This window comes from Arvicanthis niloticus, chromosome 2 (assembly GCF_011762505.2).
Source record: "Arvicanthis niloticus isolate mArvNil1 chromosome 2, mArvNil1.pat.X, whole genome shotgun sequence".
Classification (NCBI taxonomy): Eukaryota; Metazoa; Chordata; class Mammalia; order Rodentia; family Muridae; genus Arvicanthis; species Arvicanthis niloticus.
In genome coordinates, this window is record NC_047659.1 from 147,748,977 (window position 1) to 147,772,239 (window position 23,263).

The following is a 23,263-nucleotide window of genomic DNA, read 5'->3' on the forward strand; positions in this document are numbered from 1 at the left end:
GGCCTTGAATTTACAGAGATTTGCCTACCTCTGCCTCCTAGTATTCAAACTACAGGTGTGTGCTATCATGCCTGACTATAATAGATTTATTTTGATGTAAACATACTATTTGAATAAAGATACCCGGTTTATTTAGTTTCTGCTTGTTTTTGTTTGGTAAATAATTGAACAACTAGATTTGTGATTATATCTATAGTTACCTAAAATACATTCTAGTTAACTGTTAAATGTGTAGAATTGTTTTTGGTTATTTAATTAAGATATACAACAAACCAACTTTGCTTTGCAATAGATAACAAACTTTGTTTTGCAATAGATAGTTGATATTTTTTTTTCATGGATTTTATTTTTGAGATTTATTTATTTTTATATATATATGTGACTTTTTTTTTTTTTTTGCCTACATGTATGTACATGTACTAAGTGCATTCCTTGTGCCCATAGATGTCAAAAACAGGCATTCATTGGACTCCTTAGAACTGGAGCTATGGATAGCTGTGAGCTACTATGTGGGGCCTGGGAAAAACAACTGGGTTCTTTATGGGAACAAGTACCCTAAGCCTACATGTAATATTTCTAATGCAGGCACATGTTTTATTTCCTAGAGAGCAAAGGGAGAAAGAAGAGATTGAGAAATACCGAATGGAACGTCCCAAAATCCAGCAGCAATTTTCAGACCTTAAGGTGAGCAGATGGCTAGCCCACTGGCTTCCAGGCCTTCCCCTAAGCAGCGGAGGCGGAACTGCTTGGTGTAATACTGTTGTTGAGCCTTTGCTAATGATGCTCTTGATTTAGTTCAGAGGATTAATTGCTTAGGGGAAGTTTGTACTTCATATATTTGATCATCTGTCATTATATATTAAAAAATAAAATAAAGCAAAAAAAAAAACATTTTCTACTGTTAAAGGTAGGAAAACAGTCTCTATTAAATTTCTCTCCATTTAGGCATATGCTTTTTCAAACTGCCTATTAGACTTTGATCTGATAATTTACCTTTTAGTAAAGTCATGCCAATCCAATGAATTGATTTCTCTAAAGTGGAAAACCAGCAGGTAAAAGCTATTGCCACTTATCCACACATGCATATACATATGGACACATGCATATACATACATACAATAAATAATAAAGAAATGCATTATTTATTTTTTTAATGGAAAACCATTTCTGCATCAGTCTTTTCTAAAGCACAATAGGTCAGAGGCTTGGGGAGAGCAATGTGAAGTCTAACCCTGACTAACATTTGGGATCTACATATTTCCAGAGGAAGTTGGCAGAAGTCACAGAAGAAGAGTGGCTGAGCATCCCAGAAGTTGGCGATGCCAGAAACAAACGTCAGCGGAACCCACGTTATGAGAAGCTGACTCCTGTTCCTGATAGTTTCTTTGCCAAACATTTACAGACTGGAGAGAACCATACTTCTGTGGATCCCCGACAAACTGTGAGTATATGAACAGAGGCAAATGGGGCTTCTTTAGTCTGGATAAGGATGTGGTGAGAAGGGTGAGTGTTGATTACTTTTGTAGCTGTGCTGGAGCAAGAGTCATTAGGACATGGGGGCTCGGTGGGCAGAGTTTAGAGGAGGTGGGAATCTTCAGTGTGGCAGTTCAAGCCAGTGTTTTATCCTCCTTCTAGCAATTTGGAGGTCTGAACACACCCTACCCAGGAGGCCTGAACACTCCATACCCGGGGGGAATGACACCAGGATTGATGACACCTGGTACAGGGGAGCTGGACATGAGGAAGATTGGCCAGGCAAGGAACACCCTGATGGACATGAGGCTTAGCCAGGTAAGAGTTTGTGTGTTTCTCTACAGGGCATGCCAACAGACCCAGCACAGCAATAAAGGGCCATCCCTGTGTGACCTGCTAGTCTGTCCCTTGGAGGTATAAGGCTGTTGTAGGGGATGAGTGTGTTCCCAACAAAGTCCATACGCTCTGTTGATGAAGCTTAACCCTTTTAAACACTGGGAATGAATTCAGGGCTCTATGCGTGCTAGGCAAGTGTTCTACCACTGAACTAAATTTCTAACTTTTTGTTACTGTATTTTTGAAAATTTGTAACAGCAAATATTTTATAGTAAAAAACTGAATTGCTTATTGATTGCACTTTTTCTGTTAACATGTGTGTGTCTGTTTTACCTTGTAAAATGTGCAGCATGACTTAATGTTTTTTTGTGTGTGCTATTGGAGAGGGGCTTTTTTATATTCTAGGTGAGCACGCTAGGACCGAGCTGCAGCTCCGGCCCTGGCCCGAGTACTAGGATCACAGTTGAGTGATGTCATGTATGGTCTCAGTAGTTGATCTTCGGAGAAATTCTGGGTGGTTTTTACTTTTTTTTTTTTTTTTTTTTTTAACTCTTACTATGTTTTGAATTCATAGACTTCTATGTAGCACATTCAAGTCAGCATTTTTGTAATGCTTCCTTGTTCTACACTTCTATCAGGTGATGACATATCTGGCACCTGGCACTGCTGGATCCTCTTTGTTACCTCAGCCTGTCTAAAGTGCACTGTCCATCTCTGAACTCAGTGGACTTCCAGTGTGTCAGTTTTTTTTTTTCTTAAAGATTTGTTTATTTTTATTTTATGTGTATGGGTGTTTTGCCTGCATTGTATGTCTTGTATACGGTGTGTGTACAGTGTCTATAGCTGCCAGAAGGGGACATTGGGTTCCCTGGCATCAGAGTTACAGATGAGCCATCTTGTGGATTCTGGGAATCAAAAGTCTGGGTTCTGGAAGAGCAGCCAGTGCTCTTCTCTCTTGAGTCATCTTTCCAGCCCCATTAGTCTCTGAGGGTCTGAGAAATGTCTTTATTGTTAGTTTTGTATTTAATATCAGTGCTACTTTGTCGCCTTTGGTTTGTTGTTTTTCTGCTTGAACTGTTGTAAAATTAATAGTTTCTTGTATGAACATTGAGAAGAAATTAATGTTACTCTGTTTCTTTTCCTCTTTTCTTTTCTTGTGGTGCTAAGGATGGAGTCCATGGCCTTGATTACACTAGTCAGGTGTCCTACCCCAGAGCTATATCTCCAGTGAAGAGTATTCAAAACAAAACAAAACAAACAAACAGAGCCAGGTGGTGGAGGAGGTAGCAGCACCTTTAATCCCAGCACTCTTGAGTTCGAGGCCAGCCTAGTCTTACAAAGTAAGTTCCAGGACAGCCAGGGCCACGCAGAGAAACCAACCTTGTTTGGGAAGAAGAAAAAACAAAAAACAAAAAACCCCCCAGAAACCCAAAAATTCCCACAAAAACTAAAAACAACCCAAATAAAAAAAATCTGTACTGTGGTAAATTTTCATGTTAAAAGTAAATGTGTGTCTCTGTGTGTGTGTTGTGTGTGTGTGTGGTGTGTGTGTGGTGTGTGTGTGTGAGGTGTGTGTGTGTGTGGTGTGTGGGGTGTGTGTGTGTGTGTGTGTGTGGTGTGTTTGTGGTGTGTGTGGGGGGTGTGTGTGGGGGTGTGGTGTGTGTGGTGTGTGTGTGGTGTGTGTGTGTGTGTGTGGTGTGTGTGTGTGGTGTGTGTGTGTGGTGTGTGTGTTGAGCTTTACATCTTTTTCTTCTTCCTCTTTTAAATTTTGTTCATTCATTTTTTTCTCACTGTGTAGCCCTGACCTGGTGCTCACTGTGTAACCAAGTCACAGGTCCACCTGCCTCTGACTGGGGAGTTCTGGGATTAAAGCGTACACTTCTGCGCCTGACAGGCTTTACCTTCTTTATCTTCCTCTCTACCCTTGTTAAAATAATTGTTAGGGTAGAGCCCAGAGCTTCATGCATGCTAGATAAACAAGACACTACTGAGCCATACCCCGGAACCATAGTTTACCATTTTAACCATTTTGAATGTGTTTATGTCTAAGACAAGGTCTTACGATGACTGCCTGCTTAGGCTGACCTCATACACTGTTTAAGTGAACCTCCTGTCTTGGTGGAACTACAGATATAATATGTAGATATAATATAATGTTTTTGATGCCTGGACATTTTAGCCATTTTTCTGTGTGTGTGTATCGATGTCACTGCTTTTCCTCTATTATGTAAGCATCACTACCATCTAGCTCCAAAACTCTTCGCCATCTCAGATCCAAACTATTGTTTTTTTAAGATTTATTTGTATTATTTATATGACTACACTGTAGCTGTCTTCAGACACATCAGAAAAGGGCATGGGATTCCATTACAGATGGTTGTGAGCCACCATGTCGATTATGCTGGGAATTGAACTCAGGTCCTCTGGAAGAGCAGTCAGTGCTCTTAACTGCTGAGCTATCTCCTCAGCCCTGCTAAAACTATGTTAAACACATGACAGTCTGCCTCTACAATAACCCTAGGCAACCTCCATTCTATTGTCTGTAACTTTGATGGACTCTTGGTAGGTACTTTATTTTCTTTTATTATTCTATTTACTTATCTATTTATTTTTGGATTTTTAAGACGGGGTTTCTCTAGGTAGCTCTGGCTGTTGTGGAACTCACTCTGTAGACCAGGCTGGCCTCTGAGTGCTGGCAGTAAAGGCATGTGCCACCACTGCTTGTCTGTCTGTCTGTCTGTCTGTCTGTCCTGCTGCTGCTGCTCTTCCTGCTTCTCCTCCTTCTTTGACTTTAACAGAGTAACTCTTTTTAATGTTTTATATTCTTATTTTTATTTTATGTATGTTGGTATTTTGCTTGCAAGTATGTCTGTGAGGGTGTTGGGTCCTCTAAAACCAGAGTTAGAGATAGTTGTGAGCGTCCATGTGGGTGTTAGGAGTTGAACTCAGATCCTCTGCCAGAGCGGTCAGTGTTCCTAACCACTGAGCCATCTCTCCAGCCCCCATGTATTCTCACTTACTTTGTTTTGGCTGTTTGTCTTCCTGGGTCATGTTTAGCATGTGTTAGAAATTTTTTCCTTTTTAAGGCTGAATAATATTTAATTGTATGTATGAGTGTATTTTCATGTATCATTCATCAATCTCTCAATGGACACATGCTTTGTTTCTGACTTTGGTTCCTGAGAATAGTGCTGCTGTTGAACATGATCATACGAATACTTGTTTCAGACCTGGTTTTCAGTTTTTATAGGTATATTCTCAGAAGTGTAATTGCTGTCATATTGATAATTTTGTTTAGATTTTTTAGAAACAGTGACACTGGCTTCCATAGTTATTTCACAGCTTTGACTGCACAAAGTTTCTAGATTCTCCTCATTTTCCTGTGTTTATTTTCATTTGAGTGTGTATGTCTGTGTGTGTTTTCTATATGTGTACTGGTGCCAGGTACAGGATACCAGAAGCATCCGATCCTCCTAGTTTTGGAATTACCAGGCTGTTACGAGTCTCGTGACATGGGTTCTGGGAACTGAACTCATCCTCTGGAGAAACAGAAAGCACTTGTAACTGCTGAGTCTTCTCTCTAGCTCAATATTTTCATTCATTCACTCTCTGTCTCTGTCTCTGTCTCTGTCTCTCTCTCTCTCTCTTTCTCTCTCTCTCTCTGTGTGTGTGTGTGATATAACACATGTTTAGGTGGGTTTGTGTGTGTGTGTATGTGCCTGTGTTGTGGAAGCTAGATGTCAGCTTTAGGTATCTTCTTTTATTCTCTTACCTTACCTTGTTTGTTTTTTGTTGTTGTTGTTTTTTAAATTGACAAAAAATATAGAAGCCACTGCTATATAAAACAGAATGCTGTGCACATGTTCTTCTTGGCATTTTTTTGAGACAGGACTTGGCATGTAATTGGCTGGCCTGAAACTTGTGTAGACCAGGCTAGTCTTGAACTTGTAATAATTTTCTTGCCTCTGACTACCAAGTGCAGGAATTACAGGTATAAGCTACTGTAACTGGCTTTTGGAGGAAAGGAAGACAGTCTTGTGTAGCCTAGCTGGCTTCACACTAACTATGTAGCCAAGGATGACCTGATTCTTCTACCATGATCCCAAGTGGTAGGATTCTAGGCATGCACTATCATGCCCAGTCACTAGAAAAATAATTCTTTTTCTCCCTTTCCCCTTTTCTGTGCATTGTGCTTGTTAGCCTGTCTTTTCTTAAGAGTGTTGGATAGTATGGTGATACATCTGTAATTTTACTACGTAGGAAGCTTAGTACTTAAAAGTACTTAGTACAAGCATCACCTTGAGCCTGAATCCAGTCTGGGTTATACTATGAGGTCTTGTCTTTTAAAAACTTTTTTTTAAAAAGATTTTATTTATTTTATATATATGAGTACACTGTAGCTGTTTCCAGACACACCAAAAGAGGGCATCAGTTCCCATTACAGATGGTTGTAAGCCACCATGTGGTTGCGGGGAATTGAACTCAGGACCTCTGGAGGAGCAGTCAGTGCTCTTAACCACTGAGCCATCTCTCCAGCCCCCAATTCACAATCTGCGAAGTGTTTTAAAATATTATTAAAACAATGAATGGGAAATAAGATTTTAAAATGCATAATCCTGGAAAAGAAAACATTTGGTCTCTCTGACTGCACATAGGATAGTAACAACATAATACAAGGCATTTTTTTAAATCACTAAGGCATTTTTTAAATCACTAACTGTTGTTAGAGTTATAATAAAGTTGTTTTCCTCCTGACTACTTACTCTAGGTAAGATTTGTTGGGAGGCCTTCGGGGTTGTTGGTAATTCATTGTTTTAAACATTGCTGGTCATGGCTAGCTGATTCTCATGATAACGTATCTCACAGGTATCCGACTCAGTGAGTGGGCAGACTGTTGTGGACCCCAAAGGCTATCTGACAGATCTAAATTCTATGATCCCAACCCACGGCGGGGACATAAAGTGAGTATGCTGCAGATACTCACTGTAATAATGGATGGGTTGAAATGGGAACTCTGATTGCTTACTATGTTGTTGTGGTGTTTTTAAAAAAAGAAAGACTATACAGTCAAAATATGACATGGATGTTCTGAGAAATGCAGAAGTAAATTTGTTTTTCTTTACTGTGTATATTAAATATTTTTGCAAACAATAGGTCAGTGCCTGTTTGAGCTGGAAAAGCGGCCTGTTCGCTGCCTCATGCTTCCCGTCAGGCTGCACTTTGTTTGTCTAGTGCCCCACAGAGTAGAGCTCTTTTGGATTTTATGTCTTCAGCATGTTTTCCTTAGCAATTCATGCCTGTGTCTGAAGGAGGTGCCTTCCCCCAGGCTCTTGTCACACCTCTCATAGTGTGGCCTGATGTTTTGTGGCTTCTAATCTTTACAGTGACATCAAGAAAGCACGACTACTTCTCAAATCTGTTCGAGAAACAAACCCTCATCACCCACCAGCTTGGATTGCGTCAGCTCGCCTGGAAGAAGTCACTGGAAAGTTACAAGTGGCTCGAAACCTTATTATGAAAGGGACAGAGATGTGCCCCAAGGTGAAGCTATAGCATATTTCTCTTGACATCTGCATGATTTATGTTCTCAGGAAATCCTCTGTTCTTCCAGGCATGGTGTTTATACTGGAAAAATAAAGCCAGAGTAAGGTTATAAACAGAGGGAAAGGAGTTTCTTGATTGCTTTTGTGTGGAGCAGAGATTGACCTGCCATTGTACTGGCAGAATCAGCATTACTAAAAGTGATGAACCAGGCAGCGTTTCAGGCCATATAATATAGAAAACCTAGAGGTTGACTCAGGACAGGCAGCTCAGCAGTTGAGAGCACTGGCTGCTCCTCTAGAGAACCTAGATTTGATTTCCAGACGCCATATGGCACCTTACAACTGCCTATAATCTAGTTCCAGGGGGATCTGATGTCTTCTGGATATGCATCCAAGCAAAACACCTGTATACATAAAACAAGAATGAGTAAGTCATAAAAAAAAAAACAAAAAGCAAAACACAGGTTAGAGAGAGCTCTTAGAATATTCTAGCACTTGTGTTTTGGAAGGTGGGATGATTAAGACAAGATTGAAAAGTGCTATAAAACCAACTGAATGTCATGTGCTTTTCTGTGTGGACTAGGTATTGTTGATAATGTTCTTATTGCTCTTTTTTTCCCCAGAGTGAAGATGTCTGGCTAGAAGCAGCTAGGTTACAGCCTGGGGACACAGCCAAGGCTGTGGTGGCACAAGCTGTCCGTCATCTCCCGCAGTCTGTGAGAATTTACATTAGAGCTGCAGAACTAGAAACAGACATTCGAGCAAAAAAGCGTGTTCTTCGGAAAGGTGAGCCTCTCTGGGGGTCCCCTCAGACTGTCCCTTGGAGGTACTCTTCTTGCTTTCTGATGTTTCATTCTCTTGGAGAGCGATTTCGACTTTTTGTGAGAGTAGTTAAGAAGCTGGAAATGTTGCTAGTCCTTTCTTCCTGGTTGGTTGCCTTTGCCCTTGGACTTTGTGTAGAAAAGGGTCTCTAGTAGGAGTGTCCCACACTGAATGGAGGGCACGTGAGTGCAACAGTCACTGTCATCCTAGTTTTCCTTATTCACAGTACAGGGACAGGTTTGTGACTCAGTAAGTATAGTCCCTTGAGGATAGCCCGTGCCCTGGAGATGGAATTTTGAAGTGTACAAAGGTAGAGGAAGAAGTAGTACAGAAACACCACTATTACCATGTGCACACACAGAGCAGACGCTAACTGTGTGCCATACTGGAGTTAGGATTTTTTTCCCTCATGCAGGTATCAAGGGTTAGCTCTCTACCTAGGTTAGTGATCCAGTGACCTAGACCTTTTAAGGTCTGGATCATCAGTTGGTGCTTTTGCTTCTTTTGACTATAGTCTCGTGTTCGTTCTCGTTCTCGTTCTCTCTCTCTCTCTCTCTCTCTCTCTCTCTCTCTCTCTCTCTCTCTCCTCCCCTCCCCTCCCCTCCCGTCCCTTACATTGCAGATTGCAGGTTTTTTTTTTAACTGTGATCTCCTTCACCTACAGTTTTCCTTGAGTTTAAGGGAAACATGAACCTATATTCAACCACAACATGAAAACTAATAGAAAATTGTAGAAATAACCGAGGTATGGGGACTTATCCCAGCCTGTGAAAGTGTGAAAGGCAGAGGCGAGAGGATCAGGAATTCACTACAGAGAGACATCCTTGACGATCTAGCAAGTTTAAGGGTCTATGAGATCCTGTATGTGTGTAAATGGGGAGTGAGCTCACACATCCAAAAACTTACAGGCTGTAGAAATCAGTCATTCAGAAGTTTAAGTCATACAGTATTCTGTTCGGTGAAACTTCTGCCAACCTTACAAAAACCTGGACTCTGCCTCTGTGGAGTGTCCATGCTGCTGGCCAGTGAGTCACTGTCTCAGTTACCTGAGGATAACACAGGTGTTAGACACACACACCTAGGCTGTGGTGTGCTACAGAGGACCCCATCACTGTTCTGTAGGAGTCTTTCAGAGTTTGCTTATGACTTCTTTTTAAAGTTTTAGGTATTTCCCCCCCCCCTTTTTTTTTTTTTTTAAGATAGGATTTCTCTGTGTAGCCTTGGCTGTTCTGGAACTTGCTCTGTAGACCAGGCTGGCCCCTAACTTACAGAGATCCGCCTGCCTCTGCCACCAGAATGCTGAGATTAAAGGCATGCGCCACCACCACCCAGCATAAAATTTTATGTATTCTTAAGGGAAAATATAATCATGAAGGTTTTTTGACACTGATATTTGAAATATATTTTTAGTAAATCATATGTGAATTTTATGTATATAGCTTGGTGTCTTGTTTTGTTTTTCTACACAGGGTTTCTCTGTGTAGTCTTGACTGTCCTGAGACTTACTTTGTATTTATGTTACAATTCCTGTTGATACAACTTTAGTGATTTTGACTGTTCCTTTCTTTTTCCTACATCAAAATGCTTTCTGTCTGGCTTTATGTTTATCCCAACATCAAAGGACCCACAAAATGGGCATGTCTGTAGCCCTTGATTATCAGGAGGTGGGGGTAGGGAGGGGCACATTTCTTATCCAACTGGCAGAACATTCCTGGCGCTCACATTATTTGACCTTTTCCAGCCCTTGAGCATGTTCCAAACTCTGTTCGATTGTGGAAAGCAGCTGTTGAGCTTGAAGAGCCTGAAGATGCTAGAATCATGCTGAGCCGAGCTGTAGAGTGCTGTCCCACCAGTGTAGAGGTGAGTCTACCAGGCTCAGGCCCACCACCCCACTGTAGAAGGCCTAAGTCCAGTGCCTGAGACTGCATATGTATGCTGCTTATTTAAACTACAATTTCTGTCAGTAAAGGACAATGTGAAGCCTAAAATTGCATTCTACAGTAGCTGCCGAGTAAGGTAGCAGGTGGCTTCAGTTGTTGTGGTATAGGTGCAAGTACGAAGTGCACGTGAGTGCTGCACAGTGCATGTAGTAGATGGATTAAACTGAGTTTTCTTTGCTCACCCCTGATAGCTATAGAAAACTGTGTTACAAACTGTTCTCTGGCACACACGCATTCATACTCACACTAAAATAAATAGTGCACACTTTAGGGGTGGAATGTTACAGTCAGTACCTTTGAGGCATGAGCATTCCAGAGGGCTAAGTTCATCATACAACTGTCTGTGAACCCATCTTGCTCACCTTTGGCCTAGCACCTACTGTCAAGTCTGGCACACTGCACATTTAAAGAGTCCCATTATTAACCTTCTGTGTTAACCAGTGTCAGAAGTATACTTACTCATTTGATGTAGTGAAAGGGCTCCTATGAATGATATGGGCTCTGTTTAAGCTTTCAGAAAGCACTTTGCAGAAGTGCTGTGGGCCATTGAGACTGGCTTGCCATCCAGCCTAGAAGACACTACTTGGTGCCTTCGGCATTCAACATACTTTTCTCTCTCTCTCTCTCTCTCTCTCTCTCTCTCTCTCTCTCTCTCTCTTTCTCTCTCTCTCTCTTTCTGGTGGCTTATTTTGTGTAGCTCTGGCTTGCTTTGGCAAGACTAGAAACTTATGAAAATGCTCGAAAGGTCTTAAATAAAGCACGTGAGAACATTCCTACAGATAGGCACATCTGGATCACAGCTGCCAAGCTTGAGGAGGCCAATGGGAACACTCAGATGGTGGAGAAGATCATTGACCGAGCCATCACGTCTCTTCGGGCCAACGGTGTAGAGATCAATCGCGAACAGTGGATCCAGGTAAGCTTTCACTCGGTTCTGTTTTAGTTGGTTTGGTACCAGCACTCAGGAAGCAAAGGCAGGAGTGCAAGTTTAAGGCCAAGTGAAACTGTCTTGAGTGAGTGAGTAAGTAAGGTTTTTAAAATTTTTATTTTATTTATATAGGTGTTTGACTGTTTGCATATTTGTGCTCCAGAAGAGTTACAGGTAGATGAGCTGCCGTGTGGGTGCTGGGAGTTGAACGCAGCTCCTCTAAAAGAGTAGCCAATGCTTCATATTCTTTATATCACTGAGTCACTTCTCCCTCTTCTGCAGATGCTTTCTGAGTATGAGGTTTCACGTAAGATAAAAGGTAGCACTGGAGAGTTCCCACACTGGCAAAAGAAACAGGCTCATTGTGAGTGTGCTCCTATGCTGCCACCTTTGACAGACCCAATACCTTGAGTTGTCTTGTGTTGAATGAAGACATGGATGACTGGCATTTTTTTGCTAATTGGCTTAGAGTTAATATTGCTGTGATGAGACACCATGACCAAAAATAATTTGGGGAGGAAAGGGTTTATTTGGCTTACACTTTCATATCACTGTTGATCATCAAAAGAAGGCAGGACAGGAACTTAAACAGGGCAGGAACCTGGAGGCAGGAGGTGATGCAGAGGCCTTTGAGGGGTGCTTACTGGCTGGCTCCTCATAGCTTTCATAAGTTTCTACCCTTGCCAAACCAAACCAGAGCAACACAAAAAGCCATCAGGAAAAAAAAAAAAAAGGAAAAGTGTATTGAATGCTGGTGGCACCAAGTACACCAGGTTGGCCTCAAATTTAGAAAACTGTGTGCCTCTGCACTTGGAGTATTGAAATTAAAGATTAAAGGCTTGCAACTATTGTTCCCGGACATGCTTAGCTTTTTATGTGGGTACTTGGAGAGAATTTGAACTCACGTTCTCATAGGTTAAAAAATTATAAATTCTATTTTCCTCCTGGCCACTTAGTTCCCAAGAGCAACGACTCTGGGTCTAATTACTTATTAAATGTGTTGGCCATAAGTTTTGGCTCATTCCTGGACTAGCTTTTAACTTATTTAAACTATTTTATGTCTACCACGTGGTTAGATACCTCTCTTCAGTCCTGGCCCACATACATACACACAAAATTTCACATTTTGGTTCTGAACAGAACAGGGAGATTTGGAGTTGATTGTCAAAGCTCCTGCCCTGTAGAGTTCTAACCTCTGACATTGGCAGTCTCAATTTCCTCACACTTGCAGTTAAAGTGCAGTGTAATAAAGGGATCAGATACCATACTGATCTGAAAATGTCCCTGGAAACAGTTTAGCATCTTACAAAAGAGAATAGCTTATAGTTTCTTTTCAGACATTTAAATTTGTTGTAATTTGTTTTCTGGTAAACTCTATGTCTTTATCCTTTACAACATTCATCTGTTAGATCAGTAGCTTAATTCCTAATTGATGTACAAGATACTTTATTATACCCAACTTTTAGTAACACATGACGTAGAACTTTTTTTTTAAGAAGAAAAATTGGATATACATATTGTGATGGTTTGTATATGCCCAGGGAGTGGCACTATTAGAAGGTGTGTCACTGTAGGTATGGACTTTAAGACCCTCATCCTAGCTGCCTGGAATTCAGTCTTCCACTAGCAGCCTTCAGATGAAGATGTAGAAGTCTCCGCTCCTCTTCCACCGTGCCTGCCTAGATGTTTCCCTGCTCCCACCTTGATGATAATAGACTTAACATCTGAACCTCTAAGCCAGCCCCAGTTAACTGGCCTTATAAAACTTGCCTTGGTCACGGCATCTGTTCACAGCAGTAAAGCCCTAACTGAGACAGATATGTCTTCTCTCTGTGTGTCCCAAATCTGCTTTCCTAAAATTAAAGGTACCTTGCTGTATGCTGGCCTGCCCAGTGGACTGCTCTGTGGTTGGTCATCTGCTCTAACCAGGTTTTCATCAGAGTCCCCAGTAACAGTTCTTATATGGGCCAAAGTAGTCCTTTTTTTTTTTTTTTTTTAAATATAAGTTATGAGTTCTAGTCCAAAGGGAATAAATATTTTTTTAACTTGTCTTTTCTCTCACTCGTTTGAAAGTTTCTCTAGTGCAAAGTGTGTGCCACTGTGCAGCCTTGTTGTTAATGTGTTGGGGGCACGTGCTATAGTGTAAATACAGAACTTGGAAGACAATTTTTTGGAGTTGAGCTCTCCTAGGGGTTAAATTCAGGTTACCAGAATTTCCTAGCAAACGCCTTTACCTTGTTACCAGCTCTCTTCCCACCCCCTACACGTCTTTAAAATAATTTTCCCACAGTTTCAGGAATTGAACCGAGAGCCTTGAATAGATACTCTAGGCAAGTGGTGTATCACTGGAGCATTGCATAACTTTTACCCCTTTTTTCATGAATTTTGAGACCAGGTCTTACTCAGTATTGCAGGCTTTGGACCATGGTCATTATGCTTCTACCTTACAAATAGCTGCTATTACAGGTGTGTACCACCACACTTGGCTTTTTATTTTAAAATAAAAATAACTTCAGATACCCTGGAATGTTGCAAAACTAGGATTTCTAGATACTCTTTATTTCAGGTAAGAGCTTAATATAACTAACCTGTGTACAGCAGGATCATGCTTAAAATGCACTGAGTGTATAAATATGGCTTCATTCAGTCATGCATGTTTATTGAGCACTTAATGCAGGGTAATTAGGACAGGAACGTCAATGAAGAGACAGTATGGCAGATATGATATTCACGTTTGCCAGAACAATAGGTGCGTTACTAGTCACCATTCAGGAATACCATTCACTTTACTAAAAAAAATCCAAACAAAATTTCTGTTCCTCCTTCAGGATGCTGAGGAGTGTGACAGAGCAGGGAGTGTGGCCACATGCCAGGCCGTCATGCGTGCTGTAATCGGTATCGGGATTGAGGAGGAAGATCGCAAACACACCTGGATGGAAGACGCTGACAGTGTAAGTTTGCCTGCTTGCTTGCTTGCTTGCTTGCTTGCCTGCTTGCTTTCCAGTCCATAGCCTTGTCAGGAACGGTGGCCCCATTAGTGCTTAGGTTGCTTTCCATATGTTTCCCTCCTCCTTCTCTTCTGTCTCCTTAAAAGTCTTTCTGATGTGCTTGCTTTTATTTTTTGTCTGTTTTTGAAACAGGGCCTCACTCTGTAGGCCGGGTGGTCCTTGGTCTGGAGAGCTTCCTGCTTTATCCTCCTCATTGCTGGGGCTGCAGGACCATGTATTACATCTCATTCTAATATACTTACTTCAGGTGGAGTTGCAGTCATACGGCAGCAGAGTTCTATAAACATGAGTTTAGGTTTCAGTGCTTACTAAATGGAGGAGCAGCTATTATAGAGGTATAGCTGCATTACAATGTGCTCAGCTGAGAACCTTATGGCTCCAGGGTTTCTCCCACTTCTGCTTCCTCTACAGATTGCGTTTCAGGAAACATTTTGCATAGAGTAGCTGCCTCTTTGAGATTATGTCCTCAAAACAGTCTTCCAGAGGGAAAACCATAGGGCTACTTTGATAAACATGTTTAGGATATTAAAATAGTAGTCAGTGTATGCCTTTATCCTACCACACAGGAGGCAAGCAGATCTCTGTGAGTTTGAGGCTAACCTGGTCTACAAAGTGAGTTCTAGGGTAGCCAGGGCTATACAGAGAAACATTCTCTAAACAAACAAACAAACAAACAAACACAGGGCACACATCTTTAATCCCAGCACTCAGGAGGCAGAGAAGGTGGATCCTCTGAGTTTGAGGCCAGTGTGGCTACAGAGCATGTTGCAGGACAGCCTGGGGTACACAGAGACCCTGTCTCAAAAAACAAACTTTTGTCTAAAAAAAAAAAAGTTTTCAGATACCCAGAAATAATACAAAATCACAGAGTTTGTATATGCCGTTTATCTACTTACCCACTTTACCTTCGTGCCTTATTACTCTTCACACTTTTTCACATTTTTGCACACTTGCATCATTTCCCTACACTTTACACGCTGCTGTGGTTCCTTAGCACATTGTGTCAGGACTAGAAAGTGAGGCTGGAGTCACCGCTCACAGCCTGTAGGTCTTCCTGTGTGGGCTGGCTGGCCTACCACCCTGGGCCCTGGACACTGTTACTCGATGCTATAGGCAGTTAAGGCAATAGAGGTTCTAGAAATGTGCGGCTGACCTCATCGCTTTGGTCAGCAGCCACACAGAAGTGTGCAGACCACATCTGCCCTGTCTAGATACGGATTTCTGGTCAGGGTACAACACCCAAGGAAAGATCCTCTTCTCTGGTGGTTGAGTCAGAGTCAGGTTATGTGATTGATACAGGAGGGATTGTGTCTGATGAAAATCTCGGCATAGCTCTCTTCCTTCCACACCTGTTTCTACACATACTGTTGGGTCTTGGACACTAACAGCCATTGGCATCTCTCCTCTATGAAGGTGCCTGACTAGGAATTTTACATAACCAGACAACTCCCTGTGGTGTGTACAAGTTACCATTGTAATAGCTTGTCCTTGTTTCTCCCTAGTGGCCATTAACTTAACCCCAGATTCAGACCTCTCTTTTTTCTGTTGTTGGTTTTGAGACAGGGTTTCTCTGTGTAGCCCCAGCTGCCCTGGAACTCACTGTTTAGATAAAGCTGGCCTCAAACTGAAGGATCTGCCTGTCTCTGCTTCCCAGGTGCTGTCTGCAGATATAGAAGGAAGTGATTTTTTTTCAGGAAGGGAGCCCTTAGTCTTCTTTTAGCCTGCTCAGTATGTTGTTGGGTCTTATGGTCACCATGAAGATCCTTTAAACTACCTCTCATCAGATCATGTCACTGAGTTCTGTGGCTGGGTTTGTCATTTGATATTACCTATCACTTAATAAAAATTAAGTATATGTGTGTACATTCTATAGCATGCATGTAACAGTCAGAAAAGGCAATTTGCATGGGACTTGATTCCTTCTTTCTGCTATGTGGGCCCTGGAGATTGAACTCAACTTGTTAGTTACTATGTAGGTCTTTACCTACTAAGCCATCCACTACCTATCACTTTTTCTTTCTTTTTTGTTTTATTTTATGTGTATGGATATTTTGCCTGCATGTGTCAGTGCACCATGTACATGCAGTACTCAAGCCAGAAGGGAGTGTTGGATCCCCTGGGACTTGAGTTACAAATGGTTATTGTGGGCCACCATGTGGGTGCTGGCAATTGAACTCTCCAGTCTTCTGGAAGAGCAGCCAGTACTTGTAACTGCTAACCCATCTCTCCAGCCCCTACCTATCTCTTTATGTATACAAATGTTGGATGTGTTTTGTTTTTTAAGACTTATTTTTATTTTTATGCATGTGTATACACACGTCTTAGGGTTTATATTGCTGTGAAGAGACACCATGACCACAGCAACTCTTATAAGGGAAAACATTTATTTGGGGCTGGCTTACAATTTCAGAGGTTTACTCTGTTATTGTCATGGTGGGAAGCGTAGCACTGAGTAGGCAGACAGGAAGAGCTAAGAGTTGTACATCTGGATCTGCAGGCAGCAGAAAATAACAGTGATACCTTGGCCAAGCTTGAGCTTCTAAGACCTCAAAGTCCACCCGCTAGTGGCACACCTCCTGTGACAAAGCCACACCCACTCCAGCAATGCCACAGTTCCTTAGAGTGCCACTCCCTATGGGCCTACGGGAGCCATTTTTATTTAAACCACCACAGTACATATATGTGTACATGTGCTTCATGTTTGCAGATACCTGCAGAGGCCAGAAGAGGGCACCATATTTCTTGGTGCTGGAATTACTGGTGAACTACCTGATTTGAGTATTGGCAACCAAACTTGTATCCTCCTCTGTAAGAGTAGCAAGTACTCTTTAACTACTGAGTCATCTCTTCAGCCCCTAAAATCACTTGAACATAGGAAAAAATAGAGGATCTAGGCCTAATGGTGCAGCCCTGTTACACAGCTCTTTAGAAACCTAAGATGAGATTGCAGTTTCAAGTCCAGCCTGGTAACTGAGAGAAACTGTTTCAAAATAACAAATAGAAAAGGGCGAAGAATGTACCTCGATGGTAGAGTGCTTATTATTACAAAGCCTTGGCATTGGGTTTAAGATCTGGTGTTGGAGGATAGGATGGGGGTGGGAGACTAAAGGAAGCAGAGCCTAATGGTGTCTGCTGTGATTTCTACTAGATTGGTGGACTTCTCATCCTCTTTGTGTTGGTTTATTTGTCTTGTACAGGTTTCGAATAGCTTAACCTTTTAATGGAAAATAAATAGTACTCCTTGTTAAAAATCAGCATGTGATACACACACACACACATAAACACGTGTGTGTTTGTGTGTGTGTGTGTGTATAGTATAGTCTAGTGTATGTGCATACACACACACTTGCCTTAGCCATAGCCCTAAACATGTGCATGTGTTATCCTGCAGTTAAGAACTAGCCCTCCTCCGACCGGCTCTCCATGCATGCCAGGCTCAGTAGGCTGCCTGCTGCCTTCTGGGCTTTCTCGGCATCTTTGTCCCCATCCTCAGGTGTCCTTGCTTTAGACTGTAGTTTAATTAGACCAGTGTCACAGCATGTTTGCTACCAGATGTCATTGCTGAGGATTTCAAGAGGCTGGAAAGGTATTATTACCTGCTCGATGGCCGTCCTGAATTATCTTCCTCATAGACTCTCTCTCTTCTAGTGTGTGGCCCACAATGCCCTGGAGTGTGCACGAGCCATATATGCCTATGCCCTACAAGTCTTCCCCAGCAAGAAAAGTGTGTGGTTACGAGCTGCATACTTTGAGAAGAACCATGGTACCAGGTATGTGGTCAGTTTCCACTTCCTATCTGTGTGGTGCTGGATTCCTCACTTCCCTGCACAACACCATTTGGGGTCTGACTCTGTGATCAGGTTACACTTTTGTGGCCCTTGGGACTTTGAAACTGCCTCATTCTTTATAGCCCTTCAGTGATTGGATTATCACTATTTTATAGTTGAGAAACGGAGGCATCTTGGAAGCCTGTTCTTTACTAGTGCCCCATGGGCCTGGAGTTTCCAGGGCAGGCTGTTAGTGCTGGGGCACTGCCTTTAGCAGTGGGCGGTGCAGTGTCAGGGGCCATGCAGTCTGTTTTTCATTTACATTGCTCTAGCTTTCTGGGGTTTGGCTGGTTTTTGTACACAGAAGGAGGTCCTTGACAATTTCCTTTAATTGTACCCTTTAATTGGAAAAACCTTTGGGTCTGCCTTATTGGCTGTAAATGCTGATTAAATTAGGCATTGTAATTTCTTGTTTTAAATGTGTAACTCTCTAGGGTCTTGGGCTCATGTCCCTGGGTACCCTATATCATCCTCTTTTGGGTCCTCAGTTCTTCCCTATTTGGGTGGACACAGACTTTGCTGGTTTCACCAAGGTTGCAGCTGTGACTTTGAGCTCTTGTTTCTTTTCTGATGTTATTTGATGTTAATTTCTACAGGGCCTTTTCCTTACCCTGCCAGCTGCCTTGGTATTTCAGAGTTAACTCCTTAGGGAACTTGAGGACTTTCTAAAACGACCCTCATGACTCACTTTGTAGACTGTCACTTGGTATCGTCATGTCAGGTGTGGGTTGAGACCTCATGACTCATGGCTTTAGTGTGTGCTCCTGTCCACTCACATGCTTCAATGGTTAGTTCCCTCCAACAACCTATTTTTTCTTTGCTGCTAGCTCACAGACTGATGAAGAAAGTCATCAATGCTTGGGCCCAGAGCTCTGGGAAACAAGGCTTTGTTTCTGTAGGCACTTTCTGTATGATAGGATTTTGCATATTCTTTGGTTTGCTCTTGACCATGAGGGCTCATAGGGTCATCAGTGAAGGTGGTGTGACTGTGAGGTGGTGGTGAGCCAGAGATAACCCAGAGACTTCATGCCCAGTATCCAAGGCTGACAAATACTCTTGCTTAGTAATGCCCTAAAATCATCTCAATGAGACCTTATTTTGGGAGGGGGACAGGGTTAGGGACCTTAATCTTTATTAGTGAATCCGTGGTATCCTCTGTGCTTCAAGATAAAAAGGCCTTCACTGCCATGTTATCAGTGCCCAGGACACATGGCTATGAAAGGCTCTGCTGTTTAAACAGTGCTTTGCTTTATCAAGCAGTCTTCAGTAGTTGATTTTAGATTCTTTATTGGAAGGAAAGATTTCCCCACACTCTCCCCATCGTAAAATCTTGTAAATCATTAATAGCGCCGAACTTTGGAGTGCTAACTGTCTTTTCAGCATCTTGGTAGCTGTGTGCTCTGATTTATGGCCCTGGCCCTGGTAACCATGTCCTCTGTCTTGCAGGGAGTCTCTGGAAGCACTCTTGCAGAGGGCTGTAGCCCACTGTCCCAAGGCAGAGGTGCTGTGGCTCATGGGTGCCAAGTCAAAGTGGCTGGCAGGGGATGTCCCTGCAGCGAGGAGCATCCTGGCCCTGGCCTTTCAGGTAGGTGAAGGATACCTGCCCTGGAAGGGTCCACGAATACAAACTCAGCTTTGATGCTGTTGTAGCCTGAGAACTTACCCCATACATATCCTTTAGGTGCCATGGTCTAGTTAGAGATAGTACATTATGTGCATGGCCTGATCTGTGGGGCCAAAGCATGAAGAACACCCCAACAAGGGACATAAGGAACACTGTCCTCTTCGTCCCTTGTACCTAGTTGGACTATAGGCGAAGTGTTCCAGAGTACAAGACCAAAGCATAAGCCGCCTGGGTGCTTGAGAATGGGGCCCCATTGAAACAGGCACACTTACCTACACTGACTAGGTCTGGCTGTTACAACATGGATAGTGTATATGTGGCAGGCCTGGTGACGGGCGTGCGTGTGCGTGCGTGCGTGCGTGTGTGTGCGTGCGTGCGTGCGTGTGCGTGCGTGAGTGTGTGTGTGTGTGTGTGTGTAGTAGTAGTAGAGGTCAACCTAGAGTGTCTTCTTCTATTACCCCCACTGCCCCATTTTTCTTTCTTTCTCTCTCTCTCTAGCTCGCTCTTTTCTTTTCTTTTCTTTTCTTTTCTTTTCTTTTCTTTTCTTTTCTTTTCTTTTCTTTTCTTTTCTTTCTGGACCTTTTACTGAACCTGGAGCTTAGAGCTTGCCATTTTAGTTTATCTGGACATCAGTTGATCAGTTGTCTTTAGAACCTGCCTGTCTCCGCCTCCAGTACTGGGGTCTTAGATGGGCTTTGCCGTGCCTGACTTTATGTGGTTGCCCAGTAAGCACTTTACCCACTGAGATGTCTCCCCAGTCAACATGTAATATTTGAAAACTATTTCTTTCTTTCTTTTTTTTTTTTTTTGGTTTTTCGAGACAGGATTTCTCTGTGTAGCCATGGCTGTCCTGGAACTCACTCTGTAGACCAGGCTGGCCTCGAACTCAGAAATCCGCCTGCCTCTGCCTCCCAAGTGCTGGGATTAAAGGCTTGCGCCACCACTGCCCTACTTGAAAACTATTTCTATCAAAAAAAAAAATCCTAATATTTTATCATAACATAGGTGTTAGATTCTTTTTAATAAGTTATAGGGTGCTATATAATTAATCAGTTTGGTATCATAGCCTAGGGGCATAGTAAAGTTTGTCTCTTGTGAGAAACACAGAAAAAGAGCTAACTTGGGTCAATCTTTTGCTCCAGCTGTCACCTGGAAAGTACATAGGAGCAGGTGGCAGTGCTGTACAGAGGAGATGGCATCCTTTCCACATTCAGTTCTCTCCTCTAGCTGCGTGCCAGTGCTCTAAGATGGTTGTTGTCCTTTCCCATAACTATAGGCACCATGACCATGTAGCAGAAGTCCCAGAGGAGAGTGGGTACAAGAGTTGAGTGCACCACTTGGCCCATGCCTTTGGGAGCCCTTTACACGCCATTGTCTGCACCTTGAACGTCTCTACCCTGACCACATGGTGTGGCTAGCCAGGCAGAAGGGATTAAGTTAATACAGCAGCTCCTGACACAAGGCATGTGTTGTAGAGGCTGCGTAGAATTCAGACAGACCCTGGAGAGGGCGGCTCGAGAGCTCCAGTGTTGCTGCTTCATCTCTGTACAAGAGTGAAGACAAATGTGGGGTTTTGTTTTTTTGTTTGTTTTTTTGTTTTGTTTGTCCTTCAAGTAAGTGTGGGTCCTGACTGAGTCCACGCTGTCGTCCCCTGGCCTGTAGCCTGTGCAGGAGTGCACTAATACTAGTCCTGCATCAGGGAGAGGGCCAGCTCAGTTTTCAGACTGCCTGTTTTTGATTAAGCATAATCTAGCCTTGGTCACTTTTGTACTGAGCCTTTCTGATGCAGCTGTTTGTTCTGCAGGCCAACCCCAACAGCGAGGAGATCTGGCTGGCGGCTGTGAAGCTGGAGTCAGAGAACAATGAATATGAGCGAGCCCGGAGGCTGCTGGCCAAGGCTCGGAGCAGTGCTCCCACTGCCCGAGTGAGTGGTGACTGGTGGTTATGGAGGGTTGGCAGGGAGCCTTGTGGCTCCTGCACGGCATTTGGAAGGAGCAAGATAAGTGGCGCAGCTCAGACCCCAGCCCAATCTTGGTATTGGGCTTCAACATACATCCCCTTATTTATCTATACCTTTTGTATTCACAAAAGAGCTAATACAAAAACTTATAAGGTCCAGGACAGATGTGTAAAGATGTCTGTGGCTTCAAACATGTGATGTAAAGATAGCATCCAGATAAATGGTGGAGGTCCCCCGCATGTGACAGTGCTTCTCTGCTTTGCAGGTGTTCATGAAGTCTGTGAAGCTGGAGTGGGTGCTGGGGAACATCACTGCTGCACAGGAGCTGTGTGAGGAGGCTCTGAAGCACTATGAAGATTTCCCTAAACTGTGGATGATGAAGGGACAGATTGAGGAGCAGGGTGAACTGATGGAGAAGGCCCGGGAGGCCTATAACCAGGGGGTGAGCCTCTGTCAGGATATCTCAGGGAATCCAGCAGCATGGCAGTAGTCAGGGATAGAACTTTGTTTGTCCTTGGGATGGAGCCTTTGTTCTTGCTGTCATTGTGGGTACTGTGGTTTTTTCTTACAAAGCTGTATACCCTGTGTTTGAGATGTATAGGTTTCGTTCAGTATATCAGATGTAGCAGACTGAGCACATTGTGTATGAAGTGCACACCCTGTACACACACATGCACGACACATATACAGAGTCCCACAAGCCTTCTTTATTGTACATGTACACAACACAGTCATACACAGGAAACTGATGTATGCCTGTTTTCATGTGCACACCACAGAGCCATGTCAAACATGAAGTACGTATCTAACAGCCCTAAAGTACTCCTAGAAGCTGACCACAAGTCTCAGTCTTTTGTAGATGTTCTCTGAGCTCTTATTTTGTACAATTTTTTTGGTCATAGCTGAAGAAATGTCCTCACTCCACACCACTATGGCTTTTGCTTTCCCGGCTAGAGGAAAAGATTGGGCAGCTGACTCGTGCTCGGGCCATTTTAGAGAAATCTCGTCTGAAAAACCCAAAGAACCCTGGGCTATGGTGAGTTCTAGGTAATCAGCTTCATTTCCCCTTTAGAGGCAGTCCTCAGCTCCTTCTTCATTTTAGCCCAGGCTCCTGTGGGCTCCGTAACAGGTGACAGCTTCTATGAGGGTCACAGTCATGCTTGGGAGAGCTGGGTCTAGATGGTAAGTGCACTTTTGGTGAAGTGTTGTAAGATGTCAGGGAATGAAACTGAGAAGTGAACTATAAAAGAGATAACAGGAAGACCTTGAGTAACATGAAGAAACATACAGAGTATGGTGTATCCAGTATTCCCTGGTTCCCGGAAGATGGATGCAGAAGGCTAGTGAGTTATGCCAGCTTGGGCACATGACAAGGTATGGGTAATGAATGCAGAGTCCAGCTAGGGGTTAGACTGGGATGAGAGAGGACACTGCTGAGGAGGGTCCTTCTTAGGTGCCTCTCATGTGGTGATCACATACGGTCTGCACTTGTTCCTTATCTTCACTTGTATCTGGATCCTGTGGACTCAGGGATCTCAGATAGGGCTGCTGCCTTCTAACAGGCTGTGGACACCAGTGCTGCCATCCGTGTAGAGAACGGAATTCTAGCCCCTTCTAGGAGACAAGAGCCTTCCTTTACTGGCATTGGGGAAAGAGCACTTGCTGAGCAAACTTTACCATCTGAGTTTGGTTCATGTGTTGGAAGCAGTTTCCAAAAGTGGACCTCTGACTTCCACACATGTGTAGTAGCAGGACAATAATAATAAAGTAAGAATGTAAAAGCCTTTTCAAAGGGTCTCTGG

At 43.0% G+C, this 23,263-nt stretch overlaps 1 protein-coding gene across 1 annotated transcript in view; it reads left to right on the forward strand.

Annotated features, from left to right (window-relative positions):
• The window catches only part of Prpf6 (pre-mRNA processing factor 6), a 44,036-nt gene that overhangs the window by 15,601 nt on the left and 5,172 nt on the right, over positions 1-23,263 (forward strand). Inside the window, exons 4-17 of the mRNA XM_034495100.2 lie at positions 606-684; positions 1,265-1,441; positions 1,636-1,791; positions 6,676-6,770; positions 7,194-7,350; positions 7,976-8,138; positions 9,916-10,034; positions 10,812-11,030; positions 13,871-13,993; positions 17,699-17,820; positions 19,324-19,462; positions 21,306-21,425; positions 21,727-21,903; positions 22,364-22,497. Of these exons, the coding sequence (XP_034350991.1) occupies positions 606-684; positions 1,265-1,441; positions 1,636-1,791; positions 6,676-6,770; positions 7,194-7,350; positions 7,976-8,138; positions 9,916-10,034; positions 10,812-11,030; positions 13,871-13,993; positions 17,699-17,820; positions 19,324-19,462; positions 21,306-21,425; positions 21,727-21,903; positions 22,364-22,497 (1,980 nt within the window). The remainder of the gene's footprint in view (positions 1-605; positions 685-1,264; positions 1,442-1,635; positions 1,792-6,675; positions 6,771-7,193; positions 7,351-7,975; positions 8,139-9,915; positions 10,035-10,811; positions 11,031-13,870; positions 13,994-17,698; positions 17,821-19,323; positions 19,463-21,305; positions 21,426-21,726; positions 21,904-22,363; positions 22,498-23,263) is intronic.